Here is a 19464-nt window from a genome sequence, read left to right as displayed (position 1 = left end):
TCTCAATCCCATCATCCCCATTTGGAGACACCCCATTGGTCTGACTGGGTCATAGTAGTGGGGCATTATGATGTATATTGCCTGTTTTCCCCATGTACACCTGGGTCTTCTGGGCTAGGTGTTGTTTTCTTTGAGGATTTCCAATACTCCAATATAAAGCATAGTACATGTATATGGACTCTGTAGTTATATTGCATCACCAGATATCTCATTGTGGTTACGTGACTGGAGATGTAGCAATGAGTAGCCATGAAATTACTTTGCAGTTAGATAATGATAAATGTGTTTTTTGCTTGTTAGTTTTGCTTAATGTTCAGTTAGTATTGCTTATATCTGATTTTCACATTGATGGTATATATGACGTTGTGACACAAGTCGATTACAGTGATGTGGCCTAATTCTTCAAATGTTTCAATTTCTGCCCTTGTTTTTGTCTAAGATAGGTTTTTATGACATACTTCACAATATCTATTATAAAAATGGAAATAGAATTGTTTTGTTTTGTGTGTTGTAAATAAGTAAGTACAAATCTTTTAAAGATATTTCTCATCTTGCACAGCCAATGATACTTACATTGATACCACATTTATTCATTTGGTATGGGGTCAGTTTCTGATGAATTACTGAGGTGACATCCCAACTTTTAAGGAGCACAGGCCGAGTGGTCCAAGGCATAATTGTCTCCCTTGCATGAGGTACACATCCTTGTATTTGGGTTTCCAAGTTGAGAATGTTGTCAAGAATGTATTGACAATTAAAGCTGACATGCCAGTGTAGCTGGAATAGACACAAAATTCCCAATTTCTCACATTAAACCTGTACTTTACTAGAGATTATGGAAAAATATTGTGTTGAAGATTCAGCACATTTCTACAGCAGTGTGTTTTTGTGTGATTGTGTTCAGTGTCGACACAAGTACTTGTCATCTTGAAAATACTGATAACATGATTTTTGTTCAGTGAATCTCAAGTATGAATAAGTATTACCAATAAATTAATAATAATTCAGGGATGATTGGATAATAGATTGATCTGGTATTGTGTTAGTCATTGTAATCGATCATGCTTGACATTGCAAGTTCCGTACTCTTGCCACGTTCCACATCTGTAGCACTATGACTGTTGTAAGCTATATTTGGATTATTATGGTCGCAAATAATTACTTTATGAAGAAACAAAATGAGAAAGGATGACTGACATACAACTGGGGTTAACCCTGACCTTACATTTACTTCCAGGTCATATTCAGCCAATCAAGTGACACGCTGGACCACCAGCATAGTGTGGCATCTAGTGGAGAGGAAGCCTCTTTGCCTGAAGCCCCCTCAACCAGTAAGTCTGATGAATCTGAGAGACACTGTATCCAGGTTTCTGTTTCAGAAGTCCTCCTTGGGGTACATATAAGCATTAAAATGTCTACCTCACTTTTCATGCTGTTGTTGTCAAGAACGGTTGTGCATGGTCCAGTAGAAGACACGTCTTCGCCTTATCTACGAGAAAATAAGTGAGAAAGAGTTGAATTCTGTATGTATGGTTCCTTCTTTTTCGCATGGGCGCTAGCTGGAATCTTTGTATGACTTTTTTCATTCATGATTTGTTGTAACTTTGCCGACGTGTTCGCTGTTTCCAGCCGTGTGGCAGGCAAGATGGCGGACCACGTGGTCCCGACCCGACCCGTCTTATGCTTATATGTACCCCAAGGAGGACTTCTTCTGAAAAAGAATTTTACAAACCTGTAGAGGTTATGAATTCTTTGAAGAAAGTCCTCCTTGGGGTACGGCTGCCCACCTCCCCTCATTCTGTCTGATACGTTCAGCATGAAAAGTGAGGTACGAGGTAAGCAGCCAGTTACCTGCTCTTGGCTGTAGGGGGGCCCTGTAGGGGTGGTCTCACTAAACAAAACAAGTTTTTGTTTGGTAAAATGGACATTTTAATGCTTATGTGTACCCCAAGGAGGACTTTCTTCAAGAATTCATAACCTCTACAGGTTTGTCAAAATTCATTTTCTTGTGTGCTCTTGTAGTATTTTATTGAATTATGTTTTCTGCCTAAATAACATGAGCATGGATAATAACATCTTGAAGTATTTTGTTGAATTTTGTTTGCTGAATACATAACATGAGCATGGTAAATAATTTCTGAACATGTAATGCTGACCTTGGTAATGAAGCTATTATAAATTCATATTATTTCATAAATAATAACAATGTGTGAAGCCCATTTCAGGTGTCCGCCGCCGTGATATTGCTGGAATATTGCTAAAAGCGGTGTAAAACCCAACTCACTCACTCACGCATAAATAAATAATATCTAAGATGACACTATAAAAGTGGCAGTTGATGTGGTTAGTAATATTATATTAAAAAGATGTTGTAAATGACTTGTGATGTTGTATAGCTTGAGATAAGTCATGCAGGATACTGACTGTCAACCATGTTGTATCTGTGTTGTAGACAACGTGTTGGACGACAGTAGCGGCAATGAGCTGATGGTCACGTTCAAGGGATTCGACTTCCTGGACAATGAATTGGAGGAGTCTGAGGTAAGTGGGGAGTCTGCACTCAGTTGGAATTTTCTTAAATAATTACCCTTAAGTAGGGGCTTAAATACACAGCCGGTCCTCAGCAGGGACTTAACAACACGGTCTTCATTTGCTGTTGGAATCAATGTTGGTAAAAGTGTCTTGTTGTCCAAACAATTCAAGTCACTGCCTCTAGTATTTTTTCATTGAATGAAATCTTGGGTTTCAAAATTGTGTAGATTGTTTTGTAAGGATATTAGTCAGTTTCTTACATTTCTGTATTCATACTGTGAAGAGTCTTTGGACTCCAGCACCACAGCTTTCTGTGACTCTCAAATGAGTGCCATATGAAAACATGAAGGAGGTTATTTCATTGATGATTTCTGTTTCATAGACCGAGGATTTCTTCTCCCAAATCGGTGATAGGCGTCATTCCCTGAACCTCCAAGACTCACCGACAACAGTACGTCCCCACTTCGGCAGTGTGCCAGATCTGAAGCTGATTGGTTCCCCAGCCTGACAGAGATCACCATCTTACCCAGTGAGAGTCTCAGTGTCAAGGAAACACTCTCCGAGGATGAGGTGAGTCTCAGTGTCAAGGAAACACTCTCCGAGGATGAGGTGAGTCTCAGTGTCAAGGAAACACTCTCCGAGGATGAGGTGAGTCTCAGTGTCAAGGAAACACTCTCCGAGGATGAGGTGAGTCTCAGTGTCAAGGAAACACTCTCTGATGAGGTGAGTCTCAGTGTCAAGTCTCAGGATGAGGTCAAAGGAAACACTCTCCGAGGGATGAGGTGAGTCTCAGTGTCAAGGAAACACTCTCCCGAGGATGTGAGTCTCAGTGTCAAGGAAACACTCTCCGAGGGATGAGGTGAGTCTCAGTGTCAAGGAAACACTCTCGAGGATGAGGTGAGTCTCAGTGTCAAGGAAACACTCTCCGAGGATGAGGTGAGTCTCAGTGTCAAGGAAACACTCTCCGAGGATGAGGTGAGTCTCAGTGTCAAGGAAACACTCTCCGAGGATGAGGTGAGTCTCAGTGTCAAGGAAACACTCTCCGAGGATGAGGTGAGTCTCAGTGTCAAGGAAACACTCTCCGAGGATGAGGTGAGTCTCAGTGTCAAGGAAACACTCTCCGAGGATGAGGTGAGTCTCAGTGTCAAGGAAACACTCTCCGAGGATGAGGTGAGTCTCAGTGTCAAGGAAACACTCTCTCGAGGATGAGGTGAGTCTCAGTGTCAAGGAAACACTCTCCGAGGATGAGGTGAGTCTCAGTGTCAAGGGAAACACTCTCCGGAGGATGAGGTGAGTCTCAGTGTCAAGGAAACACTCTCGAGGATGAGGTGAGTCTCAGTGTCAAGGAAACACTCTCCGAGGATGAGGTGAGTCTCAGTGTCAAGGGAAACACTCTCGAGGATGAGGTGAGTCTCAGTGTCAAGGAAACACTCTCCGAGGATGAGGTGAGTCTCAGTGTCAAGGAAACACTCTCCGAGGATGAGGTGAGTCTCAGTGTCAAGGAAACACTCTCGAGGATGATGAGGTGAGTCTCAGTGTCAAGGAAACTCTCCGAGGATGAGGTGAGTCTCAGTGTCAAGGAAACACTCTCCGAGGATGAGGTGAGTCTCAGTGTCAAGGAAACACTCTCGAGGGATGAGGTGAGTCTCAGTGTCAAGGGAAACACTCTCCGAGGATGAGGTGAGTCTCAGTGTCAAGGAAACACTCTCCGAGGATGAGGTGAGTCTCAGTGTCAAGGAAACGCTCTCGAGGATGAGGTGAGTCTCAGTATCAAGGAAACACTCTCGAGGATGAGGTGAGTCTCAGTGTCAAGGAAACACTCTCTCGAGGATGAGGTGAGTCTCAGTGTCAAGGAAACACTCTCCGAGGATGAGGTGAGTCTCAGTGTCAAGGAAACACTCTCGAGTGAGGTGAGTCTCAGTGTCAAGGAAACACTCTCCCGGGATGAGGTGAGTCTCAGTGTCAAGGAAACACTCTCCGAGGATGAGGTGAGTCTCAGTGTCAAGGAAACACTCTCCGAGTGAGGTGAGTCTCAGTGTCAAGGAAACACTCTCCCGAGGATGAGGTGAGTCTCAGTGTCAAGTCAGGATGAGGTGAGTCTCAGTATCAAAGGAAACACTCTCCGAGGGATGAGGTGAGGTGAGTCTCAGTGTCAAGGAAACACTCTCCGAGGATGAGGTGAGTCTCAGTGTCAAGGAAACACTCTCCGAGGATGAGGTGAGTCTCAGTGTCAAGGAAACACTCTCCGAAGGATGAGGTGAGTCTCAGTGTCAAGGAAACACTCTCCAAGGATGAGGTGAGTCTCAGTGTCAAGGAAACACTCTCCGAGGATGAGGTGAGTCTCAGAGATACTGACACACATACTGCAGAGATGCCAACCCTTACGCTTTGGGCATAATTATTACGATTTTGACCATTAAATTTCGCCATTACACTTAATCTGTGAAAATTATGCTTTTCTACCCGTTTTGCGAAAATCAATAAAGTGGATAAAATTTCACAGGGAATATTTTTCGTAACGCACTAGTGCAGGGGTTCAGAAATGGCCTTACACCGATAGGAATCGCTTACTCTTAGCATTGCACTCATTCAAATTAACTTGTAAGGAATTAAAGTATTTTGTGTCACCTGACCAACAATTTTTGATGTATGGCACTGCATAATGATTGGTCACGTGTATTTCTGTCTAGAATCTTTCCTATTCATGTGAATAAGCCTTTTTAAAAGTAATTTTTATAAAGTTATCACCTTTTCACTATGTAAGTGTTTTAAGTATTACACTTTTTAGGTCCAAATTACACTTTTTGACCTCCAGTGTTACACTTAGGCCCAAAATAGGGTTGGCATCTCTGCATACTGAGTTGCTCATGTGTTTAACAGTGACACATACATCACAGGATTATAGGTTTTCAGACATCATACATTTTAGATGGCAGTGTTCACTCGTGCTGCATACAAGGGCTGTTGCATCACAGACATTGTAAATACTTGGATGATTTTATAGGCATCTGGAAACCCATAACACGACAATACATTCATTCTTTAGTTTGCTATGATACAAACGCAGGCTTAATAGGGACGTTCTCTGTCTACATGTGATAAAGTAGTTGAAGATCTGTACTAATGCACCAATAAGAAATACCCAACAAAACTAATGGATAAAAAATATATCCCTAACAAGTGGTTTATAAATTTGTAAGTGCTTTGGTACAATGTCATGAAGATCACATAAATCATTTGATGTCATGATTTCAGCTACTTAAGTCACTATTAGATAAAGCAGCAAAGTAATAAATGCCTGTCCCATCAGTTTGAGTTGACATTTCACAGTACATGGCCTCTGTGACCATCATTTTTGTGGAAGTTGTTTACATGTATTGTTTTCCCTCCTGCAGTCGGAGAGTTCGGCGATGGATGACAATGACGACATCCCCCAGGACCTACCGGTTTCTGAGTCCATCGTGGTGACCAACCCCAAGTTGGAGAGACGACGGAAGTCCAGCCCTCTCACAGCATCCACGTAGGTGTCAACACTTAGTTGTACATTAGTTGTACCAATCACTGGTTTGTCAGGTCCAGCCCTCTCACAGCATCCACGTAGGTGTCAACACTTAGTTGTACATTAGTTGTACCAATCACTGGTTTGTCTGGTCCAGCCCTCTCACAGCATCCACGTAGGTGTCAACACTTAGTTGTACATTAGTTGTACCAATCACTGGTTTGTCTGGTCCAGCCCTCTCACAGCATCCACGTAGGTGTCAACACTTAGTTGTACATTAGTTGTACCAATCACTGGTTTGTCAGGTCCAGCCCTCTCACAGCATCCACGTAGGTGTCAACACTTAGTTGTACATTAGTTGTACCAATCACTGGTTTGTCTGGTCCAGCCCTCTCACAGCATCCACGTAGGTGTCAACACTTAGTTGTACATTAGTTGTACCAATCACTGGTTTGTCTGGTCCAGCCCTCTCACAGCATCCACGTAGGTGTCAACACTTAGTTGTACATTAGTTGTACCAATCACTGGTTTGTCAGGTCCAGCCCTCTCACAGCATCCACGTAGCATCACTACGTAGGTGTCATTACACTCACTGGTTTGTCAGGTCCAGCCACAGCATCCACGTAGGTGTCAACACTTAGTTGTACATTAGTTGTACCAATCACTGGTTTGTCAGGTCCAGCCCTCTCACAGCATCCACGTAGGTGTCAACACTTAGTTGTACATTAGTTGTACCAATCACTGGTTTGTCTGGTCCAGCCCTCTCACAGCATCCACGTAGGTGTCAACACTTAGTGGTACATTAGTTGTACCAATCACTGGTTTGTCTGGTCCAGCCCTCTCACAGCATCCACGTAGGTGTCAACACTTAGTTGTACATTAGTTGCCAATCACTGGTTTGTCTGGTCCAGATTTAATGTACATGTACTTACATATGTAGAGTACCATTCACTCCCTCTCTTGGTATGTAATTTGAATGGTGAGTGGACCCTTGTCTTTTTTGACATTGTGAGATATGAGACTGATACCGTTACTGTCAAATACAAAACTCCATGTTGCATATCCTTACAGGCGTAGTCTGTGCAGCAACCCAAGTGAGACGGACATCGTGGAGTTGGCATCATCAGTGTCATCACCGAGCTTCTCCCAGCTGCAGTCGCTGAGTTTCAACCTGCAAAGTGACGAGGTGGAGGAGGTGTGGAAGAACCATGTTACCAAGGTGATGGGGGAGGTGTCCCTGGCCCACACCTTCAACACCTTCCAGTTGTTCCCCAGGCTGTTCCGGGTGAGTGGCTACCTGAATTCAACCATTACCTGATCAGTACTGGCACTAGCCCTCTGGTTAAAGTGTTAGATCATTATGTTGATGACACAGGTTTGATTCCTCTTGCTGGAATATTGTATGTAATTATCCAAGCTGGTATTTCATAAGAATCCTGCTAAATCTACAGAGACACAAAGGTAGTAATTATCTAGTGAACAGATATTCTTGTCAAATTGCATGCTTTATATTATGAACACCATGTGGAGATGTAGTTTGTCTGTATCAGACTCCATCATTAACAGGCCACCATGATTCCTCTTGATTATTTTCATGAGACCATATTCACTATGACTTTTGTCCACTTCAGGAGCTGCGGCGTCGGTTAATGACAATGACAAAGGAAGCATGTTTCTACATCTCCAAGACTGAGACTTTGAAGACTGTAGCCTCACAGATCAATATCCTTTCAGCCTAGTGGTTTAAATGTTGGCTCATCATGCTGAAGACCTGGGTTCAATTCCCCACATGGGTACAATGTGTTAAGCCCAGTTCTGGTATCCCTGCTGTGATGTTGCTGGAATATTGCTAAAAATAGTGTTAAACCATACTTACTGTCAATCTACGTATTTGTAAGGCCAGTACTCCGTGTTGGGTATTATCATCCCAGCACCTACAGTACTGCTGTGTTGGGTGTTATCATCCCAGCACCTACACTACTGCTGTGTTGGGTGTTATCATCCCAGCACCTACAGTACTGCTGTGTTGGGTGTTATCATCCAGTTACTGCTGGGTGTTATCATCCCAGCACCTACAGTACTGCTGTGTTGGGTGTTATCATCCCAGCACCTACAGTACTGCTGTGTTGGGTGTTATCATCCCAGCACCTACAGTACTGCTGTGTTGGGTGTTATCATCCCAGCACCTACAGTACTGCTGTGTTGGGTGTTATCATCCCAGCACCTACAGTACTGCCATGTTGGGTGTTATCATCCCAGCACCTACAGTACTGCTGTGTTGGGTGTTATCATCCCAGCACCTACAGTACTGCCGTGTTGGGTGTTATCATCCCAGCACCTACAGTGTACAGTACTTCTGTGTTGGGTGTTATCATCCCAGCACCTACAGTACTGCTGTGTTGGGTGTTATCATCCCCTAGCACCTGTACATCCCAGCACCTGTACTGCTGTGTTGGGTGTTATCATCCCAGCACCTACAGTCCCATCATCCCAGCACCTACAGTACACGTGTTGTATCCCAGCTGTGTTGGGTGTTATCATCTGTGTTGTGTTGTGTTATCATCCCAGCACCTACAGTACTGCTGTGTTGGGTGTTATCATCCCAGCACCTACAGTACTGCTGTTGGGTTGGGTGTTATCATCCCAGCACCTACAGTACTGCTGTGTTGGGTGTTATCATCCCAGCACCTACAGTACTGCTGTGTTGGGTGTTATCATCCCAGCACCTACAGTACTGCTGTGTTGGGTGTTATCATCCCAGCACCTACAGTACTGCTGTGTTGGGTGTTATCATCCCAGCACCTACAGTACTGCTGTGTTGGGTGTTATCATCCCAGCACCTACAGTACTACTGTTGGGTGTTGTGTTGCGTGTTATCATCCCAGCACCTACAGTACTGCCGTGTTGGGTGTTATCATCCCAGCACCTACAGTACTGCTGTGTTGGGTGTTATCATCCCAGCACCTACAGTACTGCCATCCCAGCACCTGTTGGGTGTTATCATCCCAGCACCTACAGTACTGCTGTGTTGGGTGTTATCATCCCAGCACCTACAGTACTGCTGTGTTGGGTGTTATCATCCCAGCACCTACAGTACGCTACACCTACGGTACTGCTGTGTTATCATCCCAGCACCTACAGTACTGCTGTGTTGGTGTTATCATCCCAGCACCTACAGTACTGCTGTGTTGGGTGTTATCATCCCAGCACCTACAGTACTGCTGTACATCCCAGCTACAGTACTGCTGTGTTGTGTTATCCCAGCTCCTACAGTACACGCTTACTGCTGTGTTGGGTGTTATCATCATCCCAGCACCTACAGTACTGCTGTGTTGGGTGTTATCATCCCAGCACCTACAGTACTGCTGCCGTGTTGGTGTTATCATCCCAGTTATCATCCCAGCACCTACAGTACTGCGCATGTGTTGTTGGGTGTATCATCCCAGCACCTACAGTACTGCTGTGTTGGGTGTTATCATCCCAGCACCTACAGTGTGTGTTGGTGTTATCATCCCAGCACCTACAGTACTGCTGTGTTGGGTGTTATCATCCCAGCACCTACAGCCCAGCACCTACAGTGTTATCATCCCAGCACCTACAGTACTGCCGTTTATCATCCCAGCACCTACAGTACCGTGTTGGTTGGTGTTATCATCCCAGCACCTACAGTACTGCTGTGTTGGTGTGTTATATCATCCCAGCACCTACAGTACTGCCGTGTTGGGTGTTATCATCCCAGCACCTACAGTACTGCTGTGTTGGGTGTTATCATCCCAGCACCTACAGTACTGCCGTGTTGGGTGTTATCATCCCAGCACCTACTGTACTGCTGTGTTGGGTGTTATCATCCCAGCACCTACAGTACTGCTGTGTTGTTAGTTACTTGTACTTAATGATCTACTACATGTTTTTGAACAAATCAGTTTGCTGCACAAACCCCAACATTGTGTTATGTAGATAGCTAAGTCTGTCAACCAGAATTACCGTTATCTTCCTGATGTAATCACTGACAGTGCTGGACATGCTGTATGTGCAGATGGAATGCCCCTTCATATTTGCTGAGTCCGACAGTGTGAGTATGACCAATGTATCACAATATGTGTACCTTGTATTGAATATCGACCCTCAGGATTGTAGGGAAGACTGAATCGCTAGCATCCTGTGCTTGTGGGAGCCTAGTAGGGATTAGGTGGTCTGTCTGTCAATTTTTATTTCAAGTTCCTTTTAAATAGAATACTCTTCACTTTGAAGTTTAATACCAACACAGAAAACATTCTCTAAATCTCTCTTTCAAGATGCAGGGAAAGTTCATCTGTCAATTAAGGAAATATACAGTTTGGGACTTCAGTATGGAATGTGCTGTGTTAGTGATAGTGCCAGTGCTACGAGAGATACCCTTGTTATGTCGGATATTCTGTGCTGTCTTCATTATGGCTGAATTGTTTCTCCAGCTGCACTTGTATGGAAGGTGTTTAATCTGCTTTCTGTGATTTTCAGCTGATTGGCAGTCGAGTGTTGGAGCGCCACCGTTTCTGTATGTTGGAGATACAGGAATGTTTTGAGACCTACTGCATGAGAAAGGACCAATCAGAACAGGTGTGTAAATTTAAGGATCATCCTTTGCTAATTTCACTGTCTTTTCATCCTATATTTTATTCTTAAGGGTTATTCATGTTATTGATGTTATTTCTGATTATGTTGATAGAGCCTTGAGGCCCTGAAGTCTTCCATTAAGCAACAGTCTCTGGGAGACGGTGGAGGGACAGCTCTGTTGTGTGGGGAGGAGCAGGTTAGTACAAGCAGACAGGAATGTCTATTGTGTAATAATGTGTGAGATGTTGGTGAGTGCCTATCTTGTGTGGGTGTTAGTCAGTCAAGTATTGTTGTAACTATGTGTTACAGAAGCTGAATCTGTGCCGGAGGCTGTACAAGCTGGTGTTTGGGCTGGTGTTGCTGTTTGAGAGTTACCTGAAGCTTCTGGAGGTCTTTCACTCAGTCACCCAGTCCCCACAGGTAAGTCAGTAGCGCATGATTCTATTAACCACTCCATTAACCATTATCCGTGAAAATACAGGTAGGACAAAAACCTTGTTAGTATTCCATCACCTGTTATACATCGGTACAACAATATCGTGTTAGTGTTTCTTCACCTGGTATATATGGGAAGGACAATCCCTTGTTAGCATTTCCGCACCTGGATGCCACAGGTAGAACAATACCTCGTTAGCATTCCATCACCCATTCCCCACAGGGAGAACAATGTGTTGTTAGCATTCCATCACCCATTCCCCACAGGGAGAACAATGTGTTGTTAGCATTCCATCACCCATTCCCCACAGGGAGAACAATGTGTTGTTAGCATTCCATCACCCATTGCCCACAGGGAGAACAATGTGTTGTTAGCATTTCATCACCTATTCCCCACAGGGAGAACAATGTCTTGTTAGCATTTCATCACCTATTCCCCACAGGGAGAACAATGTGTTGTTAGCATTCCATCACCTATTGCCCACAGGGAGAACAATGTGTTGTTAGCATTCCATCACCTATTGCCCACAGGGAGAACAATGTGTTGTTAGCATTTCATCACCTATTCCCCACAGGGAGAACAATGTGTTGTTAGCATTTCATCACCCATTGCCCACAGGGAGAACAGTACCTTGTCAGCAATAAAGTAGTTCTAGCACATGTCTACTACATATACCTGTCTCTGGTTATTGAACACTTTGTCTGTACAGGTGACAGATATGTCTCTACAAGCCACGTCCGTGAAGAGCTCCCTGTCTCACGCCATGCAGGAGCTGGAGAACGGACAAGCATCCCCATTCAACGTGGACTGCAAGGTGGTCAGCAAACAGGAGGCAGTGTCCAGTCTGGCCGAGTACATCCACAGTCAGCAGTACCCGAAGGCCATCCAGCTACTGCGGTCATTCAGGTAGGTTGATGGCAGGGGAGTGTTTAGTTTACATTGATATTGCAGTATATCTCTGTATCCACCTGGTAATTAGCAGCCTGTGGACAAGACTGCTCATTGGTCTTGTTTGTGGAGGAGACAAGATTGGTTGGTTGGTTTGTTGTTTAACGCCTCACTCAGAAATATACTAGTTATATGGCAGTCTGTAAATAATTGAGTCTGGACCAGACAATCCAGTGATCAACAGCATGAACCTCTATGCAATGGGAACCGATGACATGTATAAACCAAGTCAGCGACCCTGACCACCAGGTCCTGTTAGTCGCCTCTTACAAGCATGGGTTGCTGAAGACCAATCCTGATCCGGATCTTCACGGGTAGGAGTAGGAGGAAACTAGAATCATTCAGAGCAACTGTTGCTTGTCGTAAGAGGCAACTAATGGAATGAGCTGGTGACACTGACTTTGTCGATGCGTATCATATCCAAGTTGCCCACATAGATGCTTATGATGTTAATCTGGATTGTGTGGTCTCAATTACTTACACACTACAACCATGTATCTATGACTGTGTATAACTTGCCTAGACACATTGGCAACATTCTCTGGAATCTTAATGAACTGACGTTAGACTTTGTATTACAGCTGAAGAATAATATATCATTTTACGCACAGGTAGTTTAGACATGTGAGTATGTCCTGTTTTCAGATCTATCTGGCCTAATGATGTGTTTGGGATGTCATCTGAAGACGATATCCTCACGCTACTCAACATCTTCTGCAGCTGTCTGGCAGAGAAGAAAAATGGTGAGTGTCTGATGGAGTTTTAGAACAATGTCCGCTGCTGTGATTAACTCCATTCAGTGAGCTTCTTGAGGTGCTGTGACCACAGCTTTTACATCTTTCATTTCCATGAATGGATCAACCTGCCGCAAGTGATAAGTGTTTTCTTAACTGGTTTGTACGGGAGTTCTTAATGTCATGGAATATGTACTTTGTAAATCATCCAAGAACTTAATATGTATTTATATAACTTGAATGATTATTTCCAATTTTCATGGATATGCCAATTTTCCGGTGATTTTGATTTACAAAGGGATGATCGTAAGGCTGTGCAATATAACCGGTTTACCGGTATTTACCGGTTCAGTCATCAAAACGATACGTATTGCGATATGCTGATTGAAAAACGGTATTTTGACATGCGTTAGGAAAACTTTGTAACACGCGGAAATCTTCAGATATATCCGTTTTTCACACCGGAAGTCATGCGATTGTTGTAAAATGGTGACACCCAACAACGAACAAATACTAGGACAAAGGTTTAAGCATGGCAGCATTTGGGTTGAAAAAGTTCACGGTTTTTATTTTGTCATGATTAAAAGTTGTTATTAAAACTTAATCAAGCATTGTGAATTTGTTGTGTTTTTGCTTTATAATAAAGCATTAACGCGATTATGAGTCATTTTTGTTAAAAGAGTCTTCATGCAATATATTGCAATACATATCGCAATATATGATTTCGCATCGCAATATATCGTAATATGAAAATTATCTGCAATACCCACCCCTAGATGATCGTGTAAATCTGAGTTTAGATTTCAATTATTTTTCCTTATCCTGACTCATGCTATTTGCTTACCTCATGAGTCAGGATAAGTATAAAATATCAATTTTATTCAGAAAGTTACATACTTTCATAGATTTCAGTTACTTTATATATTCTGTGGTGATATAACACATTTAGTTCCTGATGTTCATTTCTTTCAGGTATTTTTGTTCTTACTCGAGTTGACCTTGACCTTAACCAGCTGTACGGTCAGTTGATGGACATCAACATTAAACTGAATCAGGAGTGGCCACAGCCAGCATCCGCGTCCAACAGCCGCGCCGAGCAGGTCATGAAACCACAAGACTCTAGTTCATTGTGACTTCTGGGGTGTAACCTCTGTGAAGAGTCCACCGACCTGTGACTGTCATGATGTGACCACCGTGATGTGACCACCGTGAAGTGACCACCGTGATGTGACAAGCGACTGTGACCACTGTGATGTGACCATGGTGAATTGATGATGTCACCATGATGTGACAACATTGATGTGACATCATGATGTGACAACATTGATGAGACTACAATGATGTGACCACATTGATGAGACTACAATGATGTGACTGCTGTGATTTGACCACGATGATGTGACCACATTGATATGACTGCCCTAATGTAACCACTGAGAACCCATGTTCGGAGGTCCTCATCCACAGACAGATCACTGAGCAACACCAGCTGTCACTTCCATCTTTGTATCTGTCTCCTCAGTCCTTCAACTGATGAGTGCTGATGACGGTTGCCTAGCAATAGGACCTGGAAGCTGTCCTGTCTTCAAGCTACAGGACTGTCACCTAGCAACCAGACATCAAATGACTTTCTTCTACTGAATAACAAATTCCACCCTATTAATTGTCGTTCATGTACATTCAGTGTTATATTTTACTCAAAATGTGTTTTATATTCAATAAATGCTCAGCTTTGTTTTACATGATGTCCTAACATGATATCTAACACTTGCTGCAAGTCACAGGCAAGATGATTGCCAGGCTCTTTGATTTTTGTTGGTCTGGATGAAGATGAGAACTGTGACTAGTAAATAACCAAATTTCTATGAAGGGATTAAGAGTTCCATAAAAAGATAACCTGAAAAGTAAACCATCCTTTGTATGAAGCCTGCTTTCATAGACCAGAATGAGTTAATTCATTACATGACCAAACTTTAGCCCTAGCAGACAACTGAGGGGAGTCTTGACAGACAACTGGAGAACCTTCACAAGTGTCTGAGTATTAGATGTGTCATTGTGTTTTTGTGGAATTATGTTTACTAAAGGCCCAATATAGTTTTATGCTGATAATGTATGATATTGGTGTTAAGCTTTCTAATAGAGGCAGTAGTAGTTCTTCCATCCACTGCTCTCTAAAGGGGCATTCATTCATCCACCCATCCATGTTGTGTTACTTGGCTTTACTGTTCCCAATCCTTCATACAAAAAGATGAAAACTTTTAATTGTGACATGGCCCATGGTAATATTGGTGAAACACCACTCACAACGACCAGATAGACTCCTAACTGGGACAGTGAGCAGCTGAAGAGCTTCTCATCAGTTTTTAACAGTTCCCCAACTGCTTTAGTGTGTTCCAAACTCATATTTTGGTGATAGGAAAGGGATAATAAGTTTACTGGTTAACCTTTTTGGCCCTTGAAATTTGGGTTTAATGGAAAAGTCAAAACATGTATCATTGATTTGCAGACCCTTATGTGATGGCATTATCATGTTTTGTGTATTGTGTTTTGTTATGTAATACATTGTACAGAGACATGTCATGAGAAGTGCTTCTGGAGGAAGGATGATGCATAAAAAGAAATATGAATCTCATATCTATCTCATATATCATTATGTCATGATTATTAATGGTTTTCTGCCATGTGGTGTTTGCTTATCACATTTTACATTCTCTGTATGCTTCCATATATTGTGGCTTTAATTGCACATTGTTTTGCTGATTGTATGTATGTACAACAATACTGTGCTTGTGGTTTGCTTGATTCAGTGTTTAAGTGTTGCTGCGATGTTTCCCAGCTTCCTGAGAGTGCCAAACATCACTACTGTAGGGTATACTTAGTATTCAACAAAGACTTTATCTTTGACAGAACCAGCAGTGGTTTTGCTGTTGTCACTGATGCTTAGTGATATATGTTTGATGTGCTGATGTCTGTGTAGTCATACAACTCACAGGACACAGCACTACCGTCAGGTTCACACAGGTTCACACAGGTTCAGATTCCACAGTGGTTCTCATAGTTACAAGTGTATTGAACTGTAATACATTGCAGTTTTTGACATAGGATGCATACTGAAATGAATTCTTTTACCTGGGAGTAAAGCATTTACCACAGGTATATGACAGAAACATTCACTTTTCTAAGTCTAGTGGCAAAGTTACATGTGAGGCCCAGTTATTAATGTGCTCCAATTTTCATTGTACAGAGTTACCTCCCTTAGACTCACCAGGAACCTTTGTAGTTTGACTCCTGGTTTGTCAGCACCCTTGCTCATGGGTTTCACCAAAGTAGTCAACGGCAGCGATCAGCACTGCTGGAGTCTCTCATCCTGTATTTAGCTGACATACAGTGATAGAACCTGAATATTATTCAAAGCTGTGTAATAGGAAACTCATCTAGTCATCTCACAGATCCCTACTTTGTATTTTGGTAAGATAAGTAAAACATAGTTGGAAAAGTTAGCTTTTGAAAACTGTATTTGCTCTTCCAAATAGTTACATTTGAAGAAACATGTTTGATATAGCATTGTTGTTATCATGTTGGCTATGTAAGCAGTGAAGCAGTGAACCTGTCATTAGTGCATGGTAAGGTACTCTGACTTGTTTAACACACCACTTGGTTTACACACCCCTACAACAGACAAAATGTCACACAGTGCTGCTACAATGTCTTATGTACAGCTGTGTGTTTAATATTCAGTGTTTGTTTTATAACGTTAACAATTTGGTTTGTCTTTTTAGGATTTGTCAGTAATACATGTAGGTATTGGATTAGGGTAAAGAAATTGAAGTTATAATTAATGCTAATTATAATAATAATTAGTCCATTTATATTGCACTACATACACAGCAACAGCATGCTCATAGCTCAGACTGTTCATTATTATTCCCGATAACCCAAGCTGAAGGTGAGGCTCTAGAAGGTTATTGTTACATGACTTAGCCCACCGGGTACCCATTTTCTGCTTGGTTCTGACCTTGAAAAGCCTGTAGCCCCTAACTGTCTGTGGATCCAACATTGTGTCATTTAGATGATGATTATGATGATGATTTTAAAGATAATTTGCTGAAAGCCCATTATGCTAGTATATATACATGAGTATTGAAGTGCTAGTGTAGATATGTGTGTATTGAAGTGCTTGTGTATACTTATGTATTGAGTGCTACCACAATGAGTGCTGTCAGTACGTGTATGTGATCTGGGATACAGGGAAAGGATCTAGTCAACATCATTGTATTAATACAGAAAGCATCTTTAGCTCAGGTCACCATCAACTGATTGTATAGTTGGCATCTTTTCCTATTTCTTCTACATCTGTTTTGACAAAGAAAAGAAGTAAAATGGAAATGCATTAATATTTCTGAGACGGAAACAAATTCATGATATATTGTCAAGATGGATCTTGGAAGATCTTGATGGAACACACAATAAATCAAGCCATGTGTTTTGGAGTGAAGTATAAGTTTGAAAACCTGACACTTACATGGCCTTTAGTCATTGCATATCCTCTTTGACACATTTTCCGAAATATTCTTTTTTACACGGAAGTTATTAAGTTTTATAACATACAAAAAAGTGGGATAGGAATTATTGTATTCACAAACCCGTTCTTTCTTTCACCCATTTTAGTCATTGTAAAGTTTGTTTTTCTTCTTTAAATGGTGGTATGTTTTCTTCATTAGTTTTGAAGTTAGTGCAGATATACGAGTCACTTCCCTCTGACGTAAATAACACTGAACTGTATATATGTACAGATCAATCCCACAAGTCTGTATATGTATTTCTTGATTTGTTTGAAAAAAAATCTCCCTCTTTCTGAAGTTATTTCTTTGCTCAGATGTCACACTTCGACATTACCTTGTTTTCACTACACTGTACATTTTCACTGTCATGAAGCTATTGTGAAAATCTGTGACACTTAAACCAAAGGTTTTAATTATTCTCCCAGTGGTGAATTGGGTTCAGACTGTAACAATGATAAGGAGGAACGTTTTATGGATGTCAACTTCTTTATGATGCTAAACACGTTTCGGGAGTATATCCTTACTCCTTTGATAGGTGAATGTGGTAAGGAGTAAGGACATACTCCAAAACGTTGTGTTGCTAATAATAAAGAAATTGACATCCATAAAAACTCTCTCCCTTATGTGTATCACTTATAAAGCCATTCAAAGACCTGTAACAATAATGAATATTTTGAACACGTATTGCATTTCACCATGCTTTCTCATATCTGTACAAATAGTTTTGTACTTACTAAACCACATTTGTAAAATAAAGTTTAAACTCTTAACTAGTATGGTGTCATCTATTTAAAAATGGCTTTATGAATGGAGGAGGAATTATGGAATGCCTGAGTCAGCCTACTGCTGCTGCCACTCCTACAACGGCTACCACAACAGGTACCACAACAGGTACCACAATGCTCTGTGCAGAGTTGTCTGGACACAGTCATCTAAACTGCCGCAATTCACACGTTAGAAACTTGCGATTGTGGGTTCGATTTATGCTACCCGGTTTGTAACCCCCATACTTGTGTATTTCACCGAATGGTTAATGTCCAAGACCTCTGTGACTTGGGGGCTTTTCCCACATCTAGCCGACAGGCCGTGGGACAGGTGGAACACTGTTGAAAATGCTGTTAAACCCACCAAACTGACTCACCAAATTACTCAATGTAATGATTCACTTTGATTCCAATTCTGGTTGTCAGAGAGGTGGTGGAGTAGTCCGGTGGTTAAAGCGTTCGCTCATCCCGCCGAAGATCCGGGTTCGATTCCCCACATGGGCACAATGTGTGAAGCCCATATCTGGTGTCCCTGCCTGAATAGTGCTGGAATGTTGCTAAAAGCAGCGTAAAACTAAACTCATTCATTCACTCTGGTTGTCAGAACTTGATGGACAATGAGTTAAGTCCTATCGACATGTCAGTTATATCGTAACATGTCAGATGTGTGGAAGCAAACCAAAGCCCAGTGGTAGAGGTTGTTTCCGAGTTCAAGCCTACCAGGTCTGGCACTGACAGATGAAGAAACAACCGGGGTGAATCCGGATTGGAGACGGTAAATAGCAAGAACAGCTCCGAACAGCAATGTGTGCTTCCAGTGGCAAATGCATGATTATGTTGTACCACAAAAAACACAACTACATGAGATGAGATTAGGTGGAAATGGACTTAACATTGGGTGCACCACTGGAAATATCTTACGTCCATTTTGCAAACTTTCGAAAACCTGTTATAAGATACATATGTTGAAAACAACCACAAGTACTTGTCACAATATTCTACCATATTACCGCATCATCAATATAATCTTAAACCACTTGTACCATTACGCAATAAGAAATGTTAATTGAGTGCAATATACTTTTTCATGTGCAAACATGTTAACTACTTTTAGTAATAAAGCTATTGAGGTAACTGAGACACGTGTGTTTACCTGTAATGACAGACACGACACCAGTATCGAGGGTGGGGCAACAGAGAGCACACTGTATGTCTAAATAAACAATCACATTTTGTAACCCTTCTTGTATTTCAATGATCCATTCCATTGCTGCACTACCTACGTATCATATGACCTGTTTTATACCTTCATTAAACATTGTGGTAAAATCAGTGTTGTGGTGTGAAGTGTTGAAAAACGTTATAACAGCCAGTGAGAGCGTCACCTTGCCCCTTC

General features: G+C 42.1%; 1 protein-coding gene across 1 annotated transcript in view; it reads left to right on the top strand.

Annotated features, from left to right (window-relative positions):
- LOC124286401 (protein furry homolog-like) overlaps positions 1 to 15768 on the top strand; it is a 74408-nt gene extending 58640 nt beyond the window's left edge. The window contains 17 exon segments of the mRNA XM_046722769.1: positions 1238 to 1331; positions 2453 to 2541; positions 2915 to 3102; positions 3153 to 3314; positions 3441 to 3702; positions 3834 to 4026; positions 4333 to 4367; positions 5928 to 6052; positions 7103 to 7316; positions 7663 to 7753; positions 10039 to 10103; positions 10529 to 10627; positions 10737 to 10820; positions 10934 to 11044; positions 11770 to 11966; positions 12654 to 12751; positions 13715 to 15768. Of these exon segments, the coding sequence (XP_046578725.1) occupies positions 1238 to 1331; positions 2453 to 2541; positions 2915 to 3102; positions 3153 to 3314; positions 3441 to 3702; positions 3834 to 4026; positions 4333 to 4367; positions 5928 to 6052; positions 7103 to 7316; positions 7663 to 7753; positions 10039 to 10103; positions 10529 to 10627; positions 10737 to 10820; positions 10934 to 11044; positions 11770 to 11966; positions 12654 to 12751; positions 13715 to 13875 (2268 nt within the window). The 3' untranslated portion in view covers positions 13876 to 15768.
- Positions 15769 to 19464: the final 3696 nt, after the last annotated feature.

This window comes from Haliotis rubra, unplaced genomic scaffold, assembly GCF_003918875.1.
Source record: "Haliotis rubra isolate DU_JTF1 unplaced genomic scaffold, ASM391887v1 Scf382, whole genome shotgun sequence".
In the NCBI taxonomy this organism is placed as follows: domain Eukaryota; kingdom Metazoa; phylum Mollusca; class Gastropoda; order Lepetellida; family Haliotidae; genus Haliotis; species Haliotis rubra.
Note: the sequence above shows the minus strand (reverse complement) of the source record. Positions and strands in the feature narration are given on the sequence as shown.